The 24,616-nt window shown below is 52.9% G+C and overlaps 1 protein-coding gene across 14 annotated transcripts in view; it reads left to right on the top strand.

The window, feature by feature from the left end:
• Positions 1–24,616, top strand: part of BCL11A (BCL11 transcription factor A) — a 136,945-nt gene that overhangs the window by 65,121 nt on the left and 47,208 nt on the right. For 6 of the 14 annotated variants that reach the window (XR_011807937.1, XM_072035222.1, XM_072035214.1 and 3 more), the window contains one exon: positions 11,631–11,960. The exons of 1 other annotated variant lie outside the window; for it this stretch is intronic. Coding sequence is in view for 12 of the 13 variants with exons in the window: in XM_072035222.1 (XP_071891323.1) it covers positions 11,732–11,960 (229 nt within the window). In the remaining variant the exon portion in view is untranslated. Of the gene's footprint in view, positions 1–5,700; positions 6,095–7,214; positions 7,329–8,677; positions 8,913–11,630; positions 11,961–20,587; positions 20,889–24,616 lie in introns of those variants that run through there. 7 more of the 14 variants (XM_038176620.2, XM_038176617.2, XM_027453273.3 and 4 more) reach the window with 6 other exon arrangements.

Here is a 24,616-nt window from a genome sequence, read left to right as displayed (position 1 = left end):
AAGCCCCCAGAGATGAAAGATTCTGAGAAACTGTTAACAAAGATAACAAAGTGACCTGTCCCCAGCTATCCCCACTGCATCTGGAGATAACCGAGGTAGCCCGCTCCCCGTGTGGGAGCGCACCAGGACTGCATTTCGGATTGCTGGTTCAGTGACACCATGCTGGTGTAAATCCGCCTGACTGCTGCTACACTAGCGGTGGATCACAACGGGACTGAGGAACACTTCAAGGAGCTTTAGTGCCCTTCTGTCCGAGGGAGTTCTGTTCTCTTTATCTTACACGTTTAGGACTCTCTTCTGAGATAGATTAAGCGGCACTTCTCTCACATGGTGTCTTCATCTGTATATGTGTACACATAGACGTGGAAGTGTGGCACGCGTGCCCCGTGTGTTGCTGCAGAGCTTTAATGTATGTACCTATACATATGCTGCTCAATATGGAGCTTCAAAAAAGCTAGAAGTACCAAATTCATACCCTAGATGTCAGTAAAAGAAAAAAACATTAAAACCCATTAAAAATCATTTTATAAAGGTCTGTGAATCAAGCAATGGGTTAGCCAATTATTCATAAGATAATTCCCTATATGGACTGACAGTTTGAGTCCCAAGTTTCAGCTCAATCAAATTTACACAGCCCGAGTTATAACCTCTTCAAGATGGGGATTGTAACGGGAACACTGACAGACCTTAACTACTGTGCTTCTTCAGTAACGAAAGCTCGACTATTTCGCTCGCACAGTGGCTGCTGGTGCTGCTATAATTAAGACTGTATGGATTTGCATTATAGGTCAAGTTCTAAATGCACAAAGTTTAAATTATGTTGGCTCAAAATGTAGGATACAAGCTGTCAGGGGCATGTTACACGCTTATAGGAAGATACACAAATATTAATAAGATACAAAACGGAAAGCTAGCTGTAACTTCTAGAGCAGGAAAAACTAACACCGGGGTTTGGCTGAAATTAAACATTTGATTAAAAGTGAGATTTTACTGGCATTGTTTATAGCATAGCTAGTGCCTCCCCTGCCTGCGCGTGCACAAGCAGAGCTGTAGACTTCAAAGGAGGGGTTTGGTATCTGAAAGTCTGCCTCCTGAGTGCTTCGTGTGGTCATTTTATTGTCACCCCTCAGAAGTCCAGTCAAGGTTCGGGGCTCTGTCGTGCTCAGTGCTGTGCAAGCAGGCGCAGGCTGAGATCCCAGACCGTGCTGTAACCGCTGGAAAAACTCTCCTCAAGTTCAGCATTTTATTCTGGGTCCTGCCTAGAGCAGCCTGTAACGAAATCTTTCAGTCACCTGGCGCTCATATGTTTGTGATCCTGCATGGACTCGCCGCTGTGTGTGCTGCGCTTGCTGGGTTGCAGTTTATTTTGAGCTTTTATTAAAAAAGAAAAAAAAAAAAAGAGAAGAGGGAAAGCAGCATGCCCAAGTTCCTCATCGTGCAATACTAATGCACATGCTATTTCTAGAACGCGCAAGTCCTCTGCTCATTCATGGGGAGTCAGCCTGGTGCGATAAGAGTTCCACCCACAGTGCCTCTGCCTGATTGAGACTATCAACGCGGCGGAGGAGAGCGCCCCGTGCTATCGGCCGTTATGTAACGCGGCACAGCTCGGGAGAACTGGCATAATTTTGGAATTTGTATTTGGTCCTAATGTTCTGTACTGAGTTGGCAAGTGAGATTCCTGCCATGAATGAATGACAGTTGGAGCTTAAAAGCAGGAACATTTGCCCACCAAAGTTGCTGAACTCACCCACTGCCAAGTCTGTCGCTAAATTAGCAGAGAGGCAGGGACAGCAGCGTGCAGCACGCGCTGCATCGCACTCCTCTGCGCCTTCGGGTCCCAGTCCTGTGCGGGAAGACCGTGTGCCTGCCTGTGAGAAGGAGGAAGGCCACGCTTCCCAATTTTAGGTGGGTTTGTGTCCCTTTAGGCAGCAGCCTCCAAGTATCTCACAGGCTTGAACGGAGGGAGGACCACGCTGTTCCTCCGAGAGAACTGAGGCATCAGGAGAGGGAGATGTGAATTTCTGCAGATATCTCAGGGCTCTGCTCCGCGTGGGACAGATGGAAGTGGGCCAGCTGGAGGGGCTACAGCCCAGGGGCAGCCCCTCAGCTAGCGAGCCAGACCCTTGCACGGCAGCACGACCACCACCCTGGCCCAGCACCTACCTCTGAGCTGCCCATGCGCGGCCGAGCATCTCGGCCGTGTCTTCCCATCTTTGCTCTGGGGCTGGGAGCGTGTAGCATGGGAGTGGGCAAGACGGCTGGGGGAGAGAGCAGCTGAGGCCACTGCAGCGGGACAGGGGGGGCATCCTCCGCAGCCGGGGCAGGGAAAGGTCGCGGTGAGAAGCAGGAGGTGACACACAAGTCTGCGCGAGTCCGCAGAGCCCCATGGCTGGGCTGCCTTCGGTGCTTGCCCGGGTTTGTTTTCACTTGCCCTTCTCACCCACCAGCACTTCGAGGCGTTAGCACCATTTGAATATTTTGTACCTGTTTTGAGCCGCCACGGTCGGTAGCGTAGCTCCGAGCACAGTGCCCTCGCTTCGTGACAGGCGCCGAGAAGCCCGAAAACGCTCCCTGCGTCCGAGCGGGGCCGGGGCACGGGCAGCACCGCCTCGAGGGGCCGGGGGGCGGCGGGGGCATCGTCCCTGCTCCCGCAGCCCCCCCGGGCTGCTCCCCGGGGCCCAGCCTCACGGCTGCTCGCCCCTCGGGCATCGCCGGGAGCCCCGATTCCCCGTTTCCCCGGGGCGAGGGAAGCCCAGCGGGGCTCCTCTGCCCGGCCCGCCGGGGGTGGGCGCGGAGCCCCCCGGCGCGGAGCCCCCCGATGTGGAGCGGGCAGGTCCCCGGGGGCCACCGCGGCCCTGGGCGTCCGAGCCGCGGCGGTGCCGGCTTTGGAGGCAGGAGCGGGCTGCCGGGGGGGCTGGGAAGGGGATACGGGGGGGGGGACAGCCCCGTCCTGGGGCCGGAGGTGGCCCCAAAAGCCGGCCGGCAGACAGGCAGCGCCCCAGCGCTGGGGCTGAGGCTGCAGCAAAGTCCCTCGCAAGAGCTGTTTGTTGACCACATTCACGTTCAGAGCCCTGAAGCTAAAAGCACTTTACACCATAAAATAAAAGCACTGTCTTTTTTTCTAAAAGGTTACGTCTGGAGGCCACGCTGCTCATACTTCATACAGAAAACTACTGAAAGGGCTATGAAATCCTCTATGATTTACACTCCCTCTCAGTGCATTAGGATATAGATCTACTCGACTCTAAAAATACTGTGGAGTTTCTAACCGACGTGAATATATGTGCATTATTTCAGAAAGTCTGTTAGAAAACTTGTCAACACATTATAAAGCATAAACCAGGACTTGGCCATTAAACACAGAGATCAGAGACAGAATATATACTGCAGGAAGTACTGAGAAAAGTCCCTCCATTCAAAAAAGGTCTATTAGCTAAAAGTTTACACACAATATACACCAAAGGGTTTAGAGAGAGCCCGTGGACCGTAATTACAAGGCATAAATGGAATCAGTAAGGGCTTTACAGTCCCGAGCGCAGTTAACTGGGCTGCCAGAAAATAATTTTAATATTGTCATAATTTATTACCCAGCAAAAGCCACATCAAGGATTGTAAATATAGTTACTTTGTGTCCACGGCTGCTCATTAAACAGCCTCGTTCCCTTCCCCTAAAAATACAATAAAATAAAAACCCACCTGCATTATTAATCTGTGGTTATGCCACGTTAAAAATGTCTTCTGACTCCTTTTCTTTCTTGAGGTTTGTTATCGCCCTCCAATCACATGACAATGCAAAGTGTCGGGGGGGCGGCGGGGGAGCGCAGCACTATTGTGATCAAACGCCAATATTAATAATTATCCAGCCCGGATGAAATACTGTTTTAAGGCAGCGAGTTCCCATTTAATTCGAGGCATTTTACGATGCGGGAATTAAGGGCACGCTAATGGTAGGAACATCCTCGCTGCCATTCATGAAAGCATCTGTAAAATTAGCTTTTGAATGTATGTTTGAAGACGTGCCGGAGGAAGTCACCTCTGGAATCTCGCACGCAGTACAATAATAAAGCAGATTTAGTTGTAACTAAGTGCTTAATTTGCTACGATTTTTTAAAGAAAATCAATGAAACGTCGCCTGTTATTTATTGGAAATAACCACAGCTAGGTATTCTGATCTATGTTGGCTTTAGAGAGCGCGCAACTGTGTAATGAATTGTAATTCAGAGGACTGTTAAACGTGAACCGCAGAACCTTTCAGAGGTAATAAAGTCATTACTTTTTACATTGCAGCCACCTTGAAAAGCTTTATACGCGCTATTACAGATAAATCAAACGGCACGGCTCTCCGCACGGTCCCGCACGCCTGTTTACACGCGCCGGGCGCGCAGCACATGGCCGCGGAGCTCCGACAGCCGAGCCCCGCGGCGGCGCGGGGAGCCCCGCAGCCCGGAGCGCTCGCCCGCTGCCACCCGGAGCCGCTTCCCCCCGAAACGCGGCGCCCGGCGGGCGCTGCCCGGCCGCCCCCGGCCCCGCTCCGGCCTCGGGGCAGCCGGGGGGCGGCGGCGCCGCGGGAGGACGGCCCCGGCGCGGAGCGGGGCCCCCCCGGGCCGGCTCCAACAGGTCCCGGCGCGCCCCCGCCGCCGGCCCCCGGCCCCTCCTCGCCGCCCCGCGCCCACCTCGCTGCCGCGGCCGGCCGGCCCCGGGCCTGGAGCGCGGGCACGGCCGGCTCCGGAGCGGCTCCTGCCGCGGGCCCGGCCCCGGGCGGTGCGGGCGCGCTTTGGGCGAAGTTGCGGCCGCCGCATCCTCCCGGCTCCGGCCGCTTCTCGCCGCCTCCGGCCGCGCCTTTCGCTTTCGCTCGCCGCTCTGCCGGCGGGCGGGCTGCGGGGCGCCGCCGGGGGGCTCCGGGGGGTCCCGGCCCCTGCCGCCCCCTGCCCCGCTCCCGCCGCTCCTCCGCCCGCTCTTCCTCGCTCCCTAAGTCCTCCCGGCTCCCCGGCCCGCCGCTCCCCGCCGAAGTTTGCCGCCGGCCCCGGCCCCCGGAGCCCCCCGGCTCCCCGCCGCCGCCGTCCCTCGGGGCCGGGCCCCGGCTCCCGGGAGGAGGGGACTCGGCGGCTCGGGGGGGCGTGGGGGGGGGGGCGAGCGGGGAAGCCGGGAGCCGGCTGGGCCCCCCCTTCCTTTTTGGGTGGTCTCCGCTCCTACCTGCCTTCCCACCTCCTCGGCGCATCCCGAGGCTAGCCTGCCCCGCCGCCCTCCCCGTGTGCCTTCCCTGATGTGTTTGCTTTTCCAGCGGGGGTGGGAGCGTGTGCGCTGCCGCTGCCTCGGCTCGCTCGCTCTTTCTTTCCCCTCTTGCTCCCTTTCCTGCCTCCTCGCTCCCCGCGCGCCCGCTCCGGCCCCTCGCCGCCCCTCTCCCCCTTCCCCTCCCGCAGCCGCCCCGCGGCCCCGGCCGCCCCCCGCCCCCGGCCCCCGGCGCCCCCCGGCTCCCCCCGGCTCCCGCCGGCAGCGTGCGCCCGGCGCCCGGCGCACCCCCTCCCGCCGCGCCCCCTCCCCTCTCCCCCCTGCGATCACTGTCCATTGGCTTGTCCTGGTCTCTTTTTCATGTCCAGCCCCTGATGAGTGTCCATTGGTGTTGCCTTCGCCTTCCCTCCTCCCCTCTCCCCGGCTTGCCCTGCCCATGTTTTGTATGTCTCTGTCCATCCAGGCTCCTGACGTTCAAGTTCGCAGGGACGTCACGTCCGCACTTGAACTTGCAGCTCAGGGGGGCTTTTGCCATTTTTTTCATCTCTCTCTCTCTCTCCTTCCCTCTCTCCCTCTCTCTCCCTCTCTCTCTCCCTCTCTTTTTTTTTCCTTGCACAAAAAAAAAAAAAGCCATGACTGCTATCCCACAATTCATCTTCCCTGCGCCATCTTTGTATTATTTCTAATTTATTTTGGATGTCAAAAGACATTGATGAAGATATTTTCTCTGGAGTCTCCTTCCTCTCTAACCCGTCTCTCCCGATGTGAACCGAGCGACTCACAAGCCACCGAAGCCACCAACCCACCATGTCGCGCCGCAAGCAAGGCAAACCCCAGCACTTAAGCAAACGGGAATTTTCACGTAAGTAAGCCGGAGAGCGATTTATTTCATTTCCCCTTCACGGATTTAATTTTTAATTCGAGCGAGAGCAGAAAGAAAAAAAAGAAAAAAAAAAAAAGTGAGAGCGAGCGAGGAGCGAGCGAGGAGGTGAAACGAACTCGGCGCCGGCTCGGAATTACTGGCATTCCGCTGATTTTCGCCCTCGGTCGATCACCTTGAGCACTTTTCTCCTCTTTCTGCCCCGGCCCCCCCGGCCCCCGCCGCGCTGCCCCCCGCGCCCTCTCCCCGCAGCCGCCGCGGAGCCGCCCCGCGCGGGCCAGGTGCGGGCTGGCGGCGGGGGCAGAGCCGGGGAAAGTGCAGAGGAACCCAAAGGAACCCCGAGGAACCGCGGACGGGGCTGCGGGCCGGGAGAAAGTCCGGCGAGCGGAGCCGAGCCCAGCCGAGCCCCGCCGCCGCTCGCCGCCGCCGCTCGCCCCTTCGCCCCGCGGTACCCTCGGCGGGGCCGGGGGCGAGGGCGGGCGCCCAGCCGAGCCGAGCCGAGCCGAGCCGGGCCGGCCGCCTTTTGTCTCCGCCGCGGGGTGCGGGACGGCCGCCCCGCTCCGCTCCGCTCCGCGCCGCCCCGGGGCTCCGCCGCCCCGACCTCGCCCCGCGCCCCGCCGCGGCTCCGGCTCGGGCTCGGGCTGGGGCTGGGGCTGGGGCTGGGGCTGGGGGGCGGCCCCCGGGCGGGCGGGCGGCAGCGGCGAGCCGGCAGGGATTCCCTCCTCGCCCTCGGCTTCGCGCTCCCTCGCTCGCTTACTATTTTTTGGAAGATTTTCAAAAAAAAAGTGGAAGTGGATTTTGATTGGGAAAAATCTCGTGTCTGAATGTTTACAAGCACCGCGTGTGCGGGGAACCTCCTGCCAACAAACACAGGCAGGAGCGAGCCCGGGCTGCGCACACACACACTCACACACGCACACACACACACTCACACACACACACACACACACACACACACACACACGCACACTCACGCTCGCACACCCGCTCGCACACTCCTCGCACACCCGCGGCCGCCCAGCTCGCCGCCGCATTTAAACCCCAAACCAAATCTCCTCTCCCCGGGAGAGAAAAAACCCGAGCCGAGCCCCCCCACACTGTTCGCAACAAAAACTCTTCGGCTCCCTCCCCGCAGCCGACACAACACACGGCAGGGCTAGATGCAAGATAAGCGGGAGCGCTCTTTGCACAACAAAAGGCAACTCGAGCTGGCAAGGTTTGGGGTGAGGGGGGGGAAGGAAGGGCGAAAAAAAAAAAATCCCCTTTTCCTCGGGGTGAGCTGGGGGGGAAGGGGACGCGATGCATGCTTCTCGCGGCTCCTTTTCCCTCCTTCCTCCTCGCTTTCCTTTCTCCCCTTCTCTCTCTCCCATTATCCCTGGCGGGTTTTGTTCCCTCCCAGGGATGGCAGAAAACCCAGGGCGATCGCTCGCTGCCAACGAGCCCCGCTCGCTCTCGCCTTTTGCAAAACTTTGCCCGGCGATTCCTCCCTCCCAGGCGGCGGCGGCGAGGCTGGCGGCCAGCGCGGCACACGCAGCCCCTTAGCGAAGCGCCGCGGCTCCTTGGGGCCGCCCGGGGGCCGCTCCCCCCTCCCCACGCTGCCCTCTCCCCGCCGGGGCTCGCCCGCAGCCCCCGGCCCCCTTTTCCCGTTCCCCCTCCGCTCCCCGGATCTTTTGCCCGGCGCCGCTCAGCGCTGCGCTTCCAGCACCCCCACCGGGCTGCCGGGGCCCCCTTCCCCGAACCGGGGGCCCCCTTCCCCGCCCGGGGATGCCCGCGGCTCCCCTCCCTGGGGGTGCCACCGGCGAGACCCCCCCCCCTTTGGCAGCCCGGCTCCGCGGAGCCCCCCGGCTCCCCGCGCGGCCGCGGAGCCCCCGCCCGGCTGCGGAGCTCGGCCGGGGCGGCCCGGGGGGGGGCTCCGGAGGGGGGCGGGCGGGGAGGGGGAAGCCGGGGGGGGGGCAGCGGCGGAGCGGGGCGGCTGGGCACGGCTCGGCACGGCTCGGCACGGCTGTGCCGTTCAGTCGCTAGGAGGCACACCGACACCAGAAACGCCCCCGCCGCCCGGCGAACTTGAACCTGGCCGGCGCCTCCGCGCCCGCAGCGCGGCCGAGCCGGCGGGAGGGGGAGGGCTCGCCGCCCGCCCCGGCCCTTCCCCTGCCTTGCCCCCCCCTTTCTCCCCCTTCTCCCCCTCGTCTTTGTTCGCGAGTTTGGCCGCTTCCAGCCACGAGCCCGCCCGCAGCCGCCTCCCGGGGGCGGCCCGGCCGCTCCGCAGCCGCGCGGCGCTGCGCGGGGCCCCCGCTGGCTCTCCGCGCCCCCCCCTCCCCCCATCTTCCCCCCGGCTTTTTAAACAAAATAAAAATAAATGCGAGGTTTTTGGGGGCGGCGGGAGGTGGGCAACTTTGGCGCCGAGTTTGCCGCTGCCCCGCTCCCCCGGCCCGCTCCGTGCCGCCGCCCCCAGCCTCGCCCCCCAGCCGCCCCGCACTTGAAAGCAAACTTGGGCCGAGGCCGCCCCCCCCCGCCCTCCTTCCCCGCTCTCCCGAGCCGTGCCGAGCCGGCCCCGGCACCCCGAGCCGCGGCTCCCCTTCTCCCCGCACTTGTCGGGCCGGGCGAGCCCCTCCAGTGCCCGCCGTGCTCCTGGGGGGCTGGGGCCGGGGAGGAAGAGAGGAGGAAGGGGGGAGCCGGGGGGCCACGACCCTGCAAGAGCGCTTTGCCTTAGAGACGGCCCCGACCCGTTAGGTAGCCAGGCAGGGCATTTGGCTTGCCCCCGAATTAAAACGCCCAGCCCGCGGAGCGCTGCCCAGACCAGGTGAATCGCATTGCCCTGCTTTCTTCGCACACGGCGGTTTTTGCTTTCTTTTTCGCTTTCTGGGAAAGTAGCAGTGAGAATAAAACCGTATTTTGCTGGCTCTGCCTCCATCGGGAGCCAAATGTTTTGCAGTGAAGACGGTGCCAGCCGTATTTCATACATTAGTATATAATTCTTGTTAATTAGCAATAATTTACGTTAAGAGCATAGAAAATGTTGAGGTTACAGGTTTTATATCTGTACATTTGATCATCTTGTTATTTTCAAGAACTTTGCCTCCTATAAAATTAATTAGGTGAAATGTGGAGGTGTAATCAGCAACCTCTGAATTACCACTTCATTTCCTGGTTTTGATTGTAAATCAGCCCAGTCACTACAGACTTCAGCAAAGTCTATTTTTGTTTAGCCCTACTTTTAACCGTCTGGTGTCTAAGCGCTGCGTTACCTTCCACTGCTAAATAATACTGACAGTGTCAGAAATAAATCAGGCCACGGGAAAACATTATAATTGAGTAATGATTATGCAGGGCTCCTCGCTAAGCGAGCTGTAAGGGGAATGTTGTTTATTTGGCGTCTTTCGCTGTGGAGAGTTGCTAAGCCAGAAGTTACGTTTACCGGTTAGCCCCAAATACCTTTGTCTGATGCGTGTGGCGAGCTACTGGTGGAATTAGTCCTGCAGTGATTTACTCGCTCTGTCCGACCGCAAGGAATGGCCGGGGAGAAAAATGCCACGCGCAGAAATCCTGCAGACACGTCCTGCTCCCCTCTCGGTGCCCGAGCCCGAGATGCCCCCGGAGCGCTAGCGTTGGGGCTGCAAGTTTAGGAGAAAACCCCGGCGATTAAGACATTGCTGTTATTAATACGAACGTAACCTTCATATTCCTGTGGTTGACCTTACGTTAAATTAGAAGTAGTACCAGAGGCGAGAAATTACGGACTGTATCCCTGTGTCCTAGTTGGAGCTAAGGTACGGTGAGGTAGTGTGCTCTTTCAATATTATTTCACGCAGCACAACTGGGAGCTACTCCAGATCTTCCTCCTCAACATTCAGCCTAGGCAGGGTTGAAATAAATTTAACCTGAGTTCACTGGATTTTTGCACTTTATCAAAATCAGTTCCAATATCGTGCAGTCAAATTAAAATCTATTTTTTGATTCTCTGTGGCTTTAAGTTCATTAAATGTGAAATTGGCAGCTAGCTAAAGAAGGTCAGACTGATTAACTGTTTAGGAGTTGCATTCTGTCTCGCCTGCCGTACCTGGCACTGTTTTGAGGTGGTTTGCATTTGTAGTACCCTCTCGTTTTTGTTGCTGCTGCTCGCGTGCGTGCTGCGTTGCGCAGACAGAGGAATACCAACGCACTGGCGGTATTTTTTTTTCCTGAAAGGCTGTAGTGACTGCACGCGTATTGCCAAGATATTTCCGTGCAAACTTGAAAAAAAAAAAGGCAAACAGAAAAGAAAGACGTCTCCACCTCGTTAGAGCATCCACTGACGATTATGTGAGCAGAAATAGCCTCATAATGAAGCTTTTTGGAGCTCATTCAGAAAATTTGTCAACTTTGACAACATTAGGCAAGGTATTTTGAGCTTAAAGAAAGCACTTCTCCTCGGTGTTATGAAATGTGCCATTTGCTTGGCCATGCTGATTTTTATACGACGAAGGCCACCGGTGCTAACACGTTAGAGAGAGAATTTAGGCATTCCTTTATTTCAGGATGAAAAAGGAAAAATGACGAATTGGCTTGTTTCCTTAAGAAATAAAAAATCTCCTCTTTGGCTAATATCTCTGGGTGGAATTGTAGGTGAATTGGGAATGTATGTGAATCCCGAGGAGCTGCTGAGAAGCGGGAGGTTCCTCCCCCCGCCCCGCAGGAATTTCGGTTGCACTTGATTTTTATCATTTGCTTCTCTGTCATTTATTTATTTATTTTTTCTCCCTCCTCCCCTTCCCCCCGCGAGTAACTCCTGCCTTTTGAATGTGTAAATTGGAAGCCACAAATGTGGGTATGACACAAACGCGTACCCACATACGCATGTACACGTGCACGGAGAGGGCCATGCGTGCGCGGTGTGCCTGCGCGTGTGCGTGCCTCCATCCATTCCCCCTCTCCTCCCTTGCTTCTGCACACGGGCGCTCACACGCTGCCTGTACGTTGAATATGCAAGCTGTGTGTTGAAACACCTTTTGTCTGCACATGCACACGCGTGGTTCACGAGCCTAAATTTGAGCAAGTAGGTCTGGCTGGTGGAAATACACACCCATGTGAGAGGGAGAGTGAGTGTAATGCTTTCAGCCTTGGATTCATATACATAAATAATACATCCGACAATAAAACACGGCATTCGCTTTTTCTTCCTAGCACCACCGCAGTTTTGCAGTATATTCTTGAAGGCTATTCATTTGATTTTACCACTAAATCGTTAAATCGAGTCGGAAATCTCTCCTCCTCTATGAGCACAGTTACAGTTGCAGGGTTTGCTCTCCCAGTTCTGCATGCTACAGCTGCTCCTGCAAAATACAGTCCTCGTAGCTGATAAATTTGTCTTCTCATGGTGGGGATAGTGGCCGTGTGGCGTCGGTCTCTTTGGGGGGGGCACACGCGGACGTCGCTGCTGCCGTGTGACATTTGCGACTCGGGGTTCAGCGTGTGCCCCCCCCTGTGCCCAGCGCTTTCCACCGGAGCTCTAACGATTCTCCTTTTGTTTCTCAAACTGCAGCCGAACCTCTTGAAGCCATTCTCACTGATGACGAACCTGACCATGGCACGTTGGGAGCTCCAGAAGGGGACCACGACCTCCTCACTTGTGGCCAGTGTCAGATGAACTTCCCGTTGGGGGACATTCTTATTTTTATTGAGCACAAACGGAAACAATGCAATGGCAGTCTCTGCTTAGAGAAGGCTGTGGATAAGCCACCTTCACCCTCACCAAGTGAGCTGAAAAAAGCATCCAATCCCGTGGAGGTTGGCATCCAGGTTACGCCAGAGGATGACGATTGTTTATCAACGTCATCTAGAGGAATTTGCCCAAAACAGGAACATATAGCAGGTAAATTAAAACGAGGAGAAGTGTTTGCGAGTTTATTTCTGTTTCAGTCGCAACGTAGCGCGTTCGCAGTCGCAAACCGCTGCGCCCGGCTCTCTCTTGTGTTTGCCACGGCGGCTGACGTGCTAAATGCCCTGCCTTCGGTTTGCGACGAGCACGCGACCGGTATTTCCTAGCAGCTGCGTAGAGGCAGGAGCAACAGGCACGTGCCGTGCGACCGAGTATTTTTAATGGTATTGTGTGAGGCTGCTCTCGTGATTTGTCTGTATTGTAGTCACTGTCTCCCGGCGCCTTGTCTGCCGTAGCGCTGCGGGAGGAGATTTCAGGCCCTGCTGCAGGAGCAGGGAAGGAGCTTTCAAGTCTTGGGTAAACTCAGGGGTGAAAGAGTTAACTGAGCATCAGCCAGCCTTGGTTCCATATTGGCTGTCAGCGTATGGACTGTAATTAAACACAGCCCCATGGCAAAGTGACACCACCGACCTTGACTTTAAGATGCCATTTTCGACTGGCCAGGCCAGAGTAGAGAGGGCAGTTGCTGAAGCGCACAGACATGCTTATTCGAAAAGTTTAAGGGCATGTTGGAAATTTCAAAAGGTTGGTTTGACAGGAAAGGCTGCTCTCTGCAGCCTGCCTCCTCAGCCAAATGATAAATGCTTCTCTGTGCTCTCTCTTGTCTCTGATGTGGTTTTGACAGATGTATCTTGATTTTGTTTGTGGTTTACACAACCACATGTCATCCGTACAAATGTCCAAGGCAGAGTTCTGTTTTGTGCAACAAACAGTCTGAAATGCAATTTTTTTTTTTTAAAAAAAAGGTAAATAATTCCATTTCTTAGCATATTTTTTTTAAAACCGGAAAGCCATTCGCTGTGCAAATATTTTGCAAATGAGGTTGAAAAAATAGAACGTACGACGCGAAAGAAAATCACAGAGCACTGGCAGTCTAACGAGGCGTACTCTGCTTTAAAATCCCGTTAGTAAACAAGAACACTGCCCATTCGGAGTGAGCATTGCAAATTGCTTCAAATCGCGCTAATAATACCATCTGAAAAATGCGAGGCTGCGGGATATCAAAAGCAGCAAATGCCTGGACCAGTTTCCTAAAACAGCCCGCGACGTTTGGGACTCGGCACTGCCTGTACCTCTGTGACAAGAGGCCACAGGACAGCGCGGTGCTGTCAGAAGTGCAGTACATAATCACATGATGTGCTGGAGCTTGTCTTGGGCTTGCTTTGGCCACAAAGTTAAACCATAATAGGGCAGTAGACGCTGGGAGTTTCACTGTGATATTCTCGCAGCCTTCCTAGCCTCCCAACCAGCCATTAAATCACGCTCGGGGTTTGTGTTTTGCAAGGTTTTGCGGTAGCAGCAAAGACGTGCGAGCGTCTGTCTGTACACACGCATACATATGCAAAGCCACGTGCATACCCACGCGTACATAACGTGAATGAATAGGTACTGTTTCTGCGGAGTAATAGATGGCACTTCGAAAGCATGTATCGGTCGGTGTGTGTATATGTATACCTTATATACATACATACGTATATATCTCTATATGTATATATGTTTATATCCAGGTTTAGAAAGAAACAGAGGCTCAGCTACTGATAAGCTACATTTTAAAACAGATTTTAAAAAATATTTTTTTAAAAAAGTTGGTGTATTCAACTTGCAGGCCATGCTGGCAGAGGGTTATTTTCCTGGCGTGGTGCAGGGCAGTGCCCATTGCGATGTGCTGCCTGTGATGTGCAGATGAACGAACACAAGTGTAGGGCATGATTAATGAAGCGGGAGCCTGGCGGAAGGGATTTGTAGTCTTCCGAGATCTGGAGCCATACTAAATCACCAAATATGGAGGAGCGGCGGCGTGATGTAACGCTGTATTTACATATCGAACCGCTCTGCTTAAAAGACAAAACACAGTATCTGTCAAGCAAGAATTAGGAGCACTCCTCGCACCGTGGTCCCAAATAGGTCATTCAGTCTGCGAGCCGGGGACGTGTTCACGAGGGGGAACTCCTCGGCTGAGGACCTGACTCCGGCGCTTCAGCGCTGGAGACGCGGCCAAACCCTGCCCGGCTCAGGCTCTGAGGCGAGGCGAGGCAGGCAGCCCGAGCAGGATCTGGCCTCGTGCTGCCACGGGGCCGTTGACTCAGAAGAAGCTTCGCAGCAGCGGTCGCAGCATGTAAAGAGAGGTGTGGGGCCTGATCCTGCCCCCTTGTGCTTGTCCCGGTGGTGTCTGGCTCGTCGCCGGCCGGATTTGCCCCCTCTGCTCGCTGCCGGCCTGGGCCCAGGAGTGAAACGTGAAGGTCTCGGGGGAAGCCGTGGAGTTCAGGCTGCCGGAAGGCCCCTGGATGAGGCACTTCCCAGTTCTGCTATTTCATACCTGCTCTTCTGTGCAGGCGTGCAAAATGCAGGAAGGTAGCTGAGCGTATAAGGGAAAATTAAAAATTAAAATAAAAAGGGAAAGACAATGCCTTGGGAAAAATACCTGGGAACTGAGTGAGCTGATCGTCTGGGGTGAGAGACCAGAAGCCGTGTATTTAGTTGCAACGTAAAAATGTACCCAATTAGTTGGTGCTCTGCACGAGGGGTTGGAGGTTAGCTGTGGATGCAGTGTGGGCTCTGCCGGCACATTTGCAGTCAGTAAGTTGGTGCCTTACGGTAAGAGATCATCTCCAGATAAGTAATGGTTAAAGAGCAGCTCATCTGAAGGAACAGGGCACTGAGTCATTCAGATGCAGGGAGAAATGATGTCTGTTTTAACGTCGATGGGCTTATCTTGGTCCTTGCCGGTTTCTGAAGGCAGAGGCAGGGGCAATTTCGGTACCAGCTGAGCTGCGCGCAGGCCGGCGTGGAGGATACCTGGCTCTGGGTGGGCGGGTGCCTGCGCGCAGCTTTGACGCGATATAAAATTTTGAGTGATGCTGATCCAGCGCCACGGCTGAAATGTCATAAATTTAACTGGAAATTAATAGGATATGTTGTGTGGGTCCGACGAGGCAGCTTTCATCAATATGTATGTCAAACACTCACCACCAGATACCAGCAGTCTGTGATTTGCAGCGAGTGCTACGGCAGGGGTTTACTGATCCGGTCTCGTATTTTACAATAGGGGGAAATATTAACTGAAGTATCTAGAGATCAGTGAATGTAAAATTGCTGTTCACTTATTGAAAAAGCCGAAGAAATATTTACAGTCCACCGGCGTCAGGTTTTACTGTTTTGTTTGTTGAATGTATAAATCTGAGGGAATTAATGAAAGGCTATTTTTTGGGTGAGGGAGGATCTTAAGCGCTACTTGGCTGCAGTTGGAGCACTTTGGAGCGCTGCGCCCACCCGCTCGCAGCGATGGCTGGGGATCCTCCAAGGCCGTATTTACTGTGCAAAGGGGGAGGAGGAGGGGAGGTCATTTTTAGCGTGGGGATCCTTTATTCTCAAGCAGCTTGTTGTAGTCAAATATAATAACATGGGAAAATAACGTGAGGAATACCTCTCTGTAATAATCAAAGGGAAAGTGGACATAATTTGCTGCTAAATTTTGGACCAAGTGATTATTGCGGTGCTCAGGCGGTGATGTCTGTGACCAGTCATTATGCCACAGACATTTTCTGGGATTGTTATTAGTCGTCGCCGTTACCATTCTGTAGCTTGCAAATTGCAGTTCCTTCCTTTGTTTTCTTCCGGATAAAAATTCATTGACACCTGAACTGAATAGTTAGAGGTGTGTCTAGACAATGAGACGCAAGCTTGAATTACGTTTACGGGGGGAAAAATGAAAATGGCAGTATTTCTGAGTAAAATTCGGTTTGCTCTCGCCATGCAGGGAAGCCTGGGGAAGGTAGGCTGGGTTCAGCAGTTCCCTGCAGGAAAAATCGCGAGGGTGCTACCCAAAGGCTCATGCTCGTGAGATTCGGGTCCTGCGTACAAGCTGTATTTGTAAATAAGACAGGGAAAGGTTGTGAACTGGCAGCTTGGATGTTTTGTCAAAGTACAATGTCAGAGAAACTCTTTCTAAGACAAATTGTAAATAGAAGTGTCACGATGATTGCATGATTGAGCTGCAGAAGTGTCTTTCAATTGTTGGCATTGTCAGAAGACTTTTGAAAGCTTAATTAAACGCAGTGGCCTGTGTGGCTGTGAAATTTACTTCTCGGGGGGGAAAAATGTAAAAAATGTGGGGGATCAAAAAGTTGTTGTAACGCCACCCGTGCGGGGATAGAGAAAAGAGTCAATAGTTTGTCTGCTTTCCCCAGTGCCTTTTGTAAATAACATTTTTTGAAGACGCAAACACGTGACGCCAGCATCGTCCTTTGTATGAGGTACAGCTTGTGTTAGTTTTCCTATTCCCTGCTGTTACAGACAGTTAATATAAAAATGGCTCTTTATTGGAAACACAAATACGAGTTCACTTGGAGCACAGAAGCAGGATAGAAAGTTTTCCTCTGCTTCGGCGTGATTGTTCGGGGGAAGCGTCAGAAGTGTTGCAGCGCCTTCAATCTCTATTTTGTGTTCCCTGCCAATCAGATCTTCTTGTTTCGAGGATTAGAAATATGGTTTGCATTCTTCCCCCCCATTGTATGTGACATTGAATTGTGAAGCTCACCATGGGCTGAAACGTAGCCGCGTCCAAAACCGCTTGCGGTGGAAGAGGCAGCCTGGCACGCAGGAGGCTTGGTGGAGCTGGGAAAAGGTGCGCCTGCACGTCACGTGCTGGAGGCTGGGGAAACTGAAGGGGCTGGGTAAACGTTGGGCTCTGCGCAGCCGGTCGGAGCAACGAGTGGTGGAAACTGAGGCAGGGAACTGGAGAAGGGGTAAATTAACCGCCTTCTAATTAGCCCGGTAGGAGAAATAAAGTCTTTCCGAAACATTTCCATAATTTTGTAATGCCTCTCTTAAAGAGAAGGAGGCCTATTAGCATTACCCAGCTTGCTATATGCAACCCTCGGCACACGAGCTGTTTTTTTATTTAATTCAAATAATAAAGACAATTAAAGAGGCTCGAGAGGCAGTGTCAGGCAAGAGGAGCTCAGCCTCCAGTTGTTTGCCTGCACGCATCCTCATTACAGCCAATTTTTTTTGGACAAAATTCCCTTCCAGCTTCAGCCTGTTTTTACATCCGAGAGCAGCAGCTTTGTGCAATAAAAGGTGTTTAGCAGCAAGCTGGACACGGCCTGGCGCGGTGCCACCTTTCTGCACACGGGATCTGATCGCTGAGGATCGACGGCACCTTTCTGCCCGTCGGGGGCTGCACCGCCGAGCCCGGGGCGCCTCGTCATGCTGCAGCCGGCCAGCGTGCCTTCGCCTGGCTTGGCGATGCCCAGGATGCTGCAGAAGTTCATAAAATGTGCTGAGCTCCTGTTGAAATCCATTAGCACCTATATTTGCACTCATAATGTGGCCCTACACCTACAATTAACTTTTTATTTATTTATTTATTTGTTTTTAATTGAATCTTGCCCCGTACAAGTGCACTAGGTCCAGTCTGCCTCCTGGCAGTGTCCGTCGTAACAGGTTTGGGCCCATGGTGCTTGATATCAGCACACGTATGGCTGTGATTTATTGCGTCCTTTAACAAACAACAGGCTCATTAGTGTACCCACAAACCGTCTGAGCAGTTAGGACGATCTGTTTTCCATTTCATAATGAATTTCCACCAAGCACGGTTTGCTCCTCGGGGCCCCGATCCTCAGCACACGTGTGCGGGCGTTGGCGCTGGCGGCAGCTGGGTCGGTGCAGCCCAAAGGCGATGGGTGCGGATCCCGTACCGAAGCCCCCGATCATCCTCCTGCCTTCCTCACCAGTTTTAGCAGGCAACGCGCCCCGTGCCAGGCCGGGTGAGTTCATTTCCTGACCTCTGCCGGGCCGATGGGCTCGCCGTGTGCTTCGGCAACCTTCGAGGCAGGCGCTCGATGCTGGGCGCGGGGCAGAACCGCAGTGGTCACTGCCGGGCTCATTCCTCATGCGGAGCGGCACCGAGCGGGGCTGGCGAGGGACGGACAGGGCCGCGGGTGCGGTGTGGCAAGGTCAGCCCCGTCCCAGCAGGGAATTGGTGTTCTTCATTTGCCTTTACAATGGGAGCGCAGCTACTGTACCTCGGAGCAGCTCTCAGGTGGGAGCTCAGATGGGCGCATGTAAATGTCCTGTCAGATGCAACACAGGAATATTAATGTTTCCTCGCCACCACGCTATAATAAAGCTGTACACGGCAAGCTTAATATGCAGCCAGTCTGGGGAATTGTATAAAACTTAGATAGCCCAGTGTGAATGACAGCGGTGGAAAAAAATATTCAATATGCCACAGTTTGCAGTCTTGTTTTCCTTTGATCTAAAGCAAAATGAAAACATCCGTTTCTTTCCCTCCTCATTTCATATAGGTGCAAAATTGGTTAGTAAGTAAGGAATGAAGGAAAGAAAATGAAGAATGTGGCACAGAGCACAGTGGTTTGAAGCACACGCATGTCAGCCTGCCGAGGAGTTTATTTGCCAAAGTATTAGCAGACATTTATTTCTTATACTCGAGATCATTTGTTTCCCTTTTCATTCTATTTTAGTATCGGTGTCTGGCTGAAACAAAGAAAACACGGCCACCGTAAGCAGGGGGCTGGAGCCCGCTTGTCCCCCTGCTGCAGATGTAGCCCAGGCTGCACATCCAGAGCCCGCGAGCCTGCCTCACATAGGTTTCATTTGCATGTCCTTATGGTTTCAGAGCCACGCTCTGCAAAAAGGTGCATTTTGCAGCGCGGGGATGTTAGAGGATTTTTAATAACGTGCTCATTTAACTGAATCAACAGCTGTCAGGGGCAGTTGTAGGAAATCCGCAAAATGCACAAAGAGAAATACATAACGCTTCCCAAAACAAAGCGCTTGAAACACATCGAGTGCCAAAAAAGCTGCTGAATCCCGAGTTTGCAGACTGTGCACCAAAGTGTTTCTCCTCTCCCCTCTCCCCCGAGACCTCTCCCGGCTTGGCTGGTGCGATCCTGCTGGAGCTCCTACCTGAGCAGGTTGCTGTAAAGCAGCGCTTTGCTGTGTTTGACGGGTGTCTGGCTAAGTCAGCCTGAGCCTAGATTTCAGTGTTGCACACCAAATAGCTCAAATACCAAGATTCGAGAAAGAAGCGAAGCCAAACAACTGCATTACTGTCAAGGAAATGAGGCTTAATATCCCTGTGAAATAGCTGTCGAGGAGAAGCCGAGCTGCAGGTAGGCGTTGGCAGGGGGTTATTCAGGGCCGGGGCAGCTTCAGACGCTGAATTCGCACCCGAGCAGGGCAGCGTGTGCGCCGGGGGGGGGCACCTGGGGAGATGGGGTCAGTCCAAACCCAGGGCTTGCTGTTTGCATCCTCCCCGCGCTTTGCATAAGCACTGAACAATTACACCTACAATTTGATCCTAGCTGTAGATAGAAAAACCTCTGCCTAAATAAACAATAGAATTACTGCGAAACAACAAAGGCTTAAAGAAGAACCGTGCCTTCAGTGCTGTTATTATTGTTGTTGTGGATATTATTATTATTATTATTATTATTGTTGCTATTATTACAACTACCACCTTTGTTAAATAAACACACATTACAGTTCCTTGCTGCTTAGGAAGGAAGGAGTTTAATTTTACGTTCGCTGCTTGCTTGCTTGATTTAGTAGGTAGCAAAATATAAAATGCAAAAATGTCCCCCCTCCCCCCCGAAAATTCACAGCAATTAATTTGTCACCCGGTGTTACTTTGCTGCAACATCACAGCTGTTTTTTTTGGATGGAGCGTGAATCGTCTGGGTTTCCTTGCGTTTTAGCTCCTGAGTTTATTCTTTTTGGAGGAAAAGAGGAATCGGCCAAATTGTCGTGTTTCGGCCAGGCCACTAAAAGTGCACAGAGCATTTCCTGCAGGAGGGTGGCCAGGGGCTTTTCACCGTGTGCTCTTTCTTGCCGATATTAATTTTCATTTTAAGAAAGAGCTTTTATGCAAAGGGAAGCAGTAGCTGGGGAGCCTCTTTCTCTTGGAGGAGGTAAAACACAGCTGGTTGCATTTAAAACAAGGGAGCGTTACCTCCTGAAAGATTATTTGGAGGCTGCATTATTTTGTAATAAACTATAAACTGTCCTGTGTTAAATGTGCATTATGTTAGAAAAAATCAATAAGGAAAAATTAAATTCTGATAAAGATACTCTTGGATCTTTGAAAACAACTGCTGTCCTTTTAACTAAAACATTTGAGGAGCTTCAAAGAGTATGTATTTCTTCTGATCTTAGAGCTGTGTGACTGGTAGCAGGAAAAAAAAATCTTATTCTACATACAAGTGGATTGCTTAACAAGTCAGCACAGACACATACTTGTTTGTACAATAGAGATAAAAATTCCTGTATAAAAATAATTCAGTTGCTGACAGCAGGCATTGTGCTGGGGCTGCCTCTTTTGTGTTGGCCGGGGGTCAGGGACCACGGCTCCCACTTTCTGCTCGGGGTAGGCTGTCACGATGGCTCACTGGATGCTGGGAATAAGTTAATTGCTTTATTTTAAGGGATGCTCGGAGCCCAGTCGCGTGTTTTCGCTCGCCTGCTCTGTCCCTGCGAGCAGCAAAAGGCGGAAAAAAAAAAAATCTCCTAGCGGGGGAAAGGACTTGAGGGCAGTTTGAGAACTGTGGCCTTCCAGAGCCGTGCGCTCGGCAGCGCAGCCCTCGGTGCCTCAACTTCTGCTTGGAATCTGATTCCCAGCTCTGCTGCCGCATCCCCCGGCAGCCTCGCCGAGCTGCGCTCCCCCAGGGACAGCGGGTCGGAGCGGGGCCGGTGGCTGGCCCCGCTGCTCGCCGTGCATCCCCAGCTCCGTTCCTTCGCAATAAACACTAAAACGCCAGGCGGGAGCCACCCGGGCACGTGGGGGAGAGCGGAGCCCGGCGGCAGCGTGCGGCTTGCTGCTTGGGGAAAAAATGGGCGCAGGTAAGGCACGCTGTGGCAAAGAGGCGAGGGTCGGCTGCAGATGCAGGGGCTGTCAGCAGGATGCGGCCGCCCGGCTCCTTCCCTCGGGCGGCGATGGATGGAGCAGAGCCCGGGCGGCGCGGGCGATGCTGGCAGCTCCCAGCGGCGGCCGCTCGGCTCCCCGGCAAGAGCAGCGGCCGCTGCGTGCCACGCTCGGCTCCATCCCTCTGCGCCTTCCTGCGAACGCAGAAAGTTTCCAAAATTAATACCGCCGCACTTTGATGGAAATAATGTTTTTATAATGCGCTTGATGTTTACACGGAAGATGTGACTTGAGGGGAAAAAGGCTTTTTTGGAGGGTGGCGGAAATCTTGTTAATCTGCTCTCTGAGAGCAGCGCACAATACTGCCTATGAGCAAGTCTGTGCTGCTTTTGATAAATTACCATGTTTAGAGATAGGTTCGGCTCTTAAGGGCTTAGTTTTATGAACAAAGTCCATAACAATGTTTTCTGCCTCTGTTTGTCTCCAGCCCCTTTGGCTTGACTTGGAGCCCTGTGTTTAGTTTAAGCTCAGTCTGGAAGATATAACAATTTTGCATTAAAAAAATAAGGAAATCACAGGAAGAAAAACCCTTTTGCTTTTTGGATGAATCTTACTGATAATTTGCTAAAGCTCATTTGAATTTTAAGCACTTCTTTAATCTTCAAAGGCTAAATTGCTTTATGAATATGCATGGTGTGGGCAGACTTTAGTTCATTACCTAGTTGTAAATTCTAATGACCATTAGGTCCTTGCAGTAATTGCGAATTGTTTTGCATTTTTGATTGGCCTATTAACATGTGCATTCGGCACACATCAGGCCAGCCTGTCAGGCTGCTGAAGGAGAAAAAAAAGGTGAAAATTGTTTTATAGCACCAAGATTCTTAGATTTTCAATCTTGGAAAATTGATGATGTAAAAAAATTAAAGCAGTGTTTTTTCTTCTCAAGATTGAAAGTTCACCAAGAGATTTGACATATTTAATTTACATGATGACTTTGCACTCCTTCATTAATGCAATTTGCATATGAAGCTGTTGTTAATCACTTTTGATCATGTTTTGTGTATTAGCTGCCTCAGTGGCTCTTCTCCCTCAGATGCTCCAGTAGAAAGCAGCAAAATGATGCATCTTCTTGCCAAGTTTCCTTTAGTGAATTGAGGAATTAGAAGTCTAACCTTGAGTAATTAAATATGTTTTATCAGTTCTCTTTTAATGTTAAGTACACTTTGTTGGAAGTGTAGAATGAAATTGTTCCCATTTGGGGGAGACATTCCTTTAAAAAAAAAATCATATATGGATATCTGTAAAATAATTATTGCCGCCGAGCCACATTGCCTGGGCGAAGCGGAGGGGCTGGGCCCCCAGCAGCCTGCTGGCCGCAGGGCAGGGCCCCATGGTGCCCCGGCCTTTTGGGATGGATCCTGCTCTCCATGGAGCCCTGATGCTGCTGTGGTCTGGTGGAGGCTTTGGACGTGGGGTCTTCTCCTCTCACCCGGCTGCAGGCTGGGAGGGGAAGCAGGGAGCGGTGTCACCGGTGGCCTGCCTGGGATCCATGCCTTGGCCCCTGCTGTTGGGTTTAGCTGTGGGATTGGGATTGGGATCAGGCTCGGGATTGGGCCTCAGTGGTGGCTTGGGCCAGGGGCTGCATCTCAGAATTGATGCTCGGCGTTGGTTTGGGAGTCGCTGCTTAACCAGCAAACCGAGAGGGCGAAAGCGATACCCTGATTAAAGGGGCTGCTTAATGAACGCAAATAAATCGAGGGGGGAAATGACCGCTATGGACGGACTGAAAACATGGTTTTAACCTCGGAGGAGACCTGGGGCTGCCCTTCTGTGACTTCCACCCATACCATGCTAACGGCATGGTTCAGTTCAAAGTTGTTAATATTCAGCTGGGAAACAGTATCCAGAACACAAATAAATTATTAAGTGCATGAACTTTTTCGGCAGTAAGATGAACTGATGGGGTCCATCTGTGAGATCCAGGGGCTTTTTATTTGTGTGTGTCGAACGATTCTGCCCTCTCCGACTTCATAGCCTTTGGTCTCCGGCCAAGTGCATGCATAATTGATTCCACACGCACTATCATTTTCTTGATGTAATTGCTTTAGGAAGATATGATGAAATCTAATGGATAATTTACTATCCGAAAATGACAAAAAAGTAAATGTCCGCGTCCTGTGCCGGGCACGGGGAGGGTGGCACCCACCTTCCCCACGCAGGGGCTCCAGCCCTGCCGTGCCATCTCCTGCCGCCGGAGCTGGGTCCATCCCTGCAGGAGCTCCCAGCAAGCTGTAGTCCGCGAGAGTTTTGCAGCACAGGTGAAAGCGGAGCGCTCAAATTCTTTGCAGACCGTGTTCGTTTTCCCTTGAGCGGATCCGTGCTCGCTCCTCCAACTGCCGGAGTGCGGACTCAGAAAAAAAAAAAGTTCTCTGCGCAAGGCAAGGGACAGTATTTTTAGACATGGACGTGTCCCGGACTTGCTGCCCTGTTCTGCAGATAGCGCTAACGCCGCTGCCTCTCCTGGCAAGAAGGCCTCCTATTAGAGCCGCTTAAATAATGCACCAGATTAAATTCGATGCATTGGTTTAGCTGGGTGTATTTTTAGATGGTTCAGAAGTGTAGAAATACCAAATCCACGCATAATTCCGTAGACATTCAAAGGAAAATATTCCACTTGAAAATTTGACATCGCATTGGTCTCGAGGAGATGATTTGTTAATCTCATTTCCTTTCCCCCGTGCTTCCCAGCCCTGGAATATTGTGTATTCCCCGCCATCGCCTGCTAAGTAGACATCTGAGGTAACGTATAGACGCAAAAACGCCTTCTTATTGGCTTCCTACCCCCACCCCCCCTCGCTGTTTTCAATGTACTAAAAGAGGAAAAAATATCCGAGGCAAACCCACAGAACTGTAGCAAACTGTTTCTGAGCAAGTCATAATAATGAACAACACATGATCTGAAATGTGATCAGCAAACATACACTTATGCCAAGGAATTTTTGCCATTCACATACCGAGGTTCTGTAAATCAGTAAACCACGGCGGAGGAGCCCGCGCCACGGTGAGGGGAGGAGCAGGAGCAGGAGCAGGAGCAGGAGCAGGAGCAGGAGCAGGAGCAGGAGCAGGAGGAGCAGGAGGAAGGATCAGGAGCAGGAGCAGCAGCGCTGCTTGCTGCCGGGAAGTTTTCTCTCCTTTGCCTTCCTCCGCTCTCCTCTCCGAAACGCCAAGCCGATCAGCAGAGCTTTTAAGAGTAAAAGTGCGCTTCGATACAGCTTTGAATTCAAAAGCAGGCAAAACGGTAGCAAAGGAATGAAATTTCATTGCAACATTTTTCACGTGATTTTCACCCCCCCACCACCCTCCCCCCCCCCCATCTTACGCTGAACTGAAATGTAAATTATTTTCTGGTCCTAATTGGATTTAATTATTTCTTTAGGAGAGGATGGGTGGGAGGGGGTGGGAATGGCGCACAGCTGTCCTAACAAAACAAAGGATCCAGAGAAACCTCACTTTCCCCCATGGTGCCTAATGAACGTTGCGGAGGAGCTGCTGGCGAGCAAATGGAGCGCTGGGGAGACCCGGGGAAGGGGTGAGAGCCGGCTGGGCAGCTGGCAGCCCTGGCGAAAGGCTGCGCAGAGTGGTGAAAGGGCACCTTAGGAAATGGCAATTTGTGGTTTCCTATGAATTCATTTCTCTAACTGCCCTG

The sequence above is a fragment of the Anas platyrhynchos genome, chromosome 3 (genome assembly GCF_047663525.1).
Source record: "Anas platyrhynchos isolate ZD024472 breed Pekin duck chromosome 3, IASCAAS_PekinDuck_T2T, whole genome shotgun sequence".
Classification (NCBI taxonomy): Eukaryota; Metazoa; Chordata; class Aves; order Anseriformes; family Anatidae; genus Anas; species Anas platyrhynchos.
The sequence above is the reverse complement of the archived record's forward strand: the minus strand, read 5'-3'. Positions and strand labels throughout refer to the sequence as shown.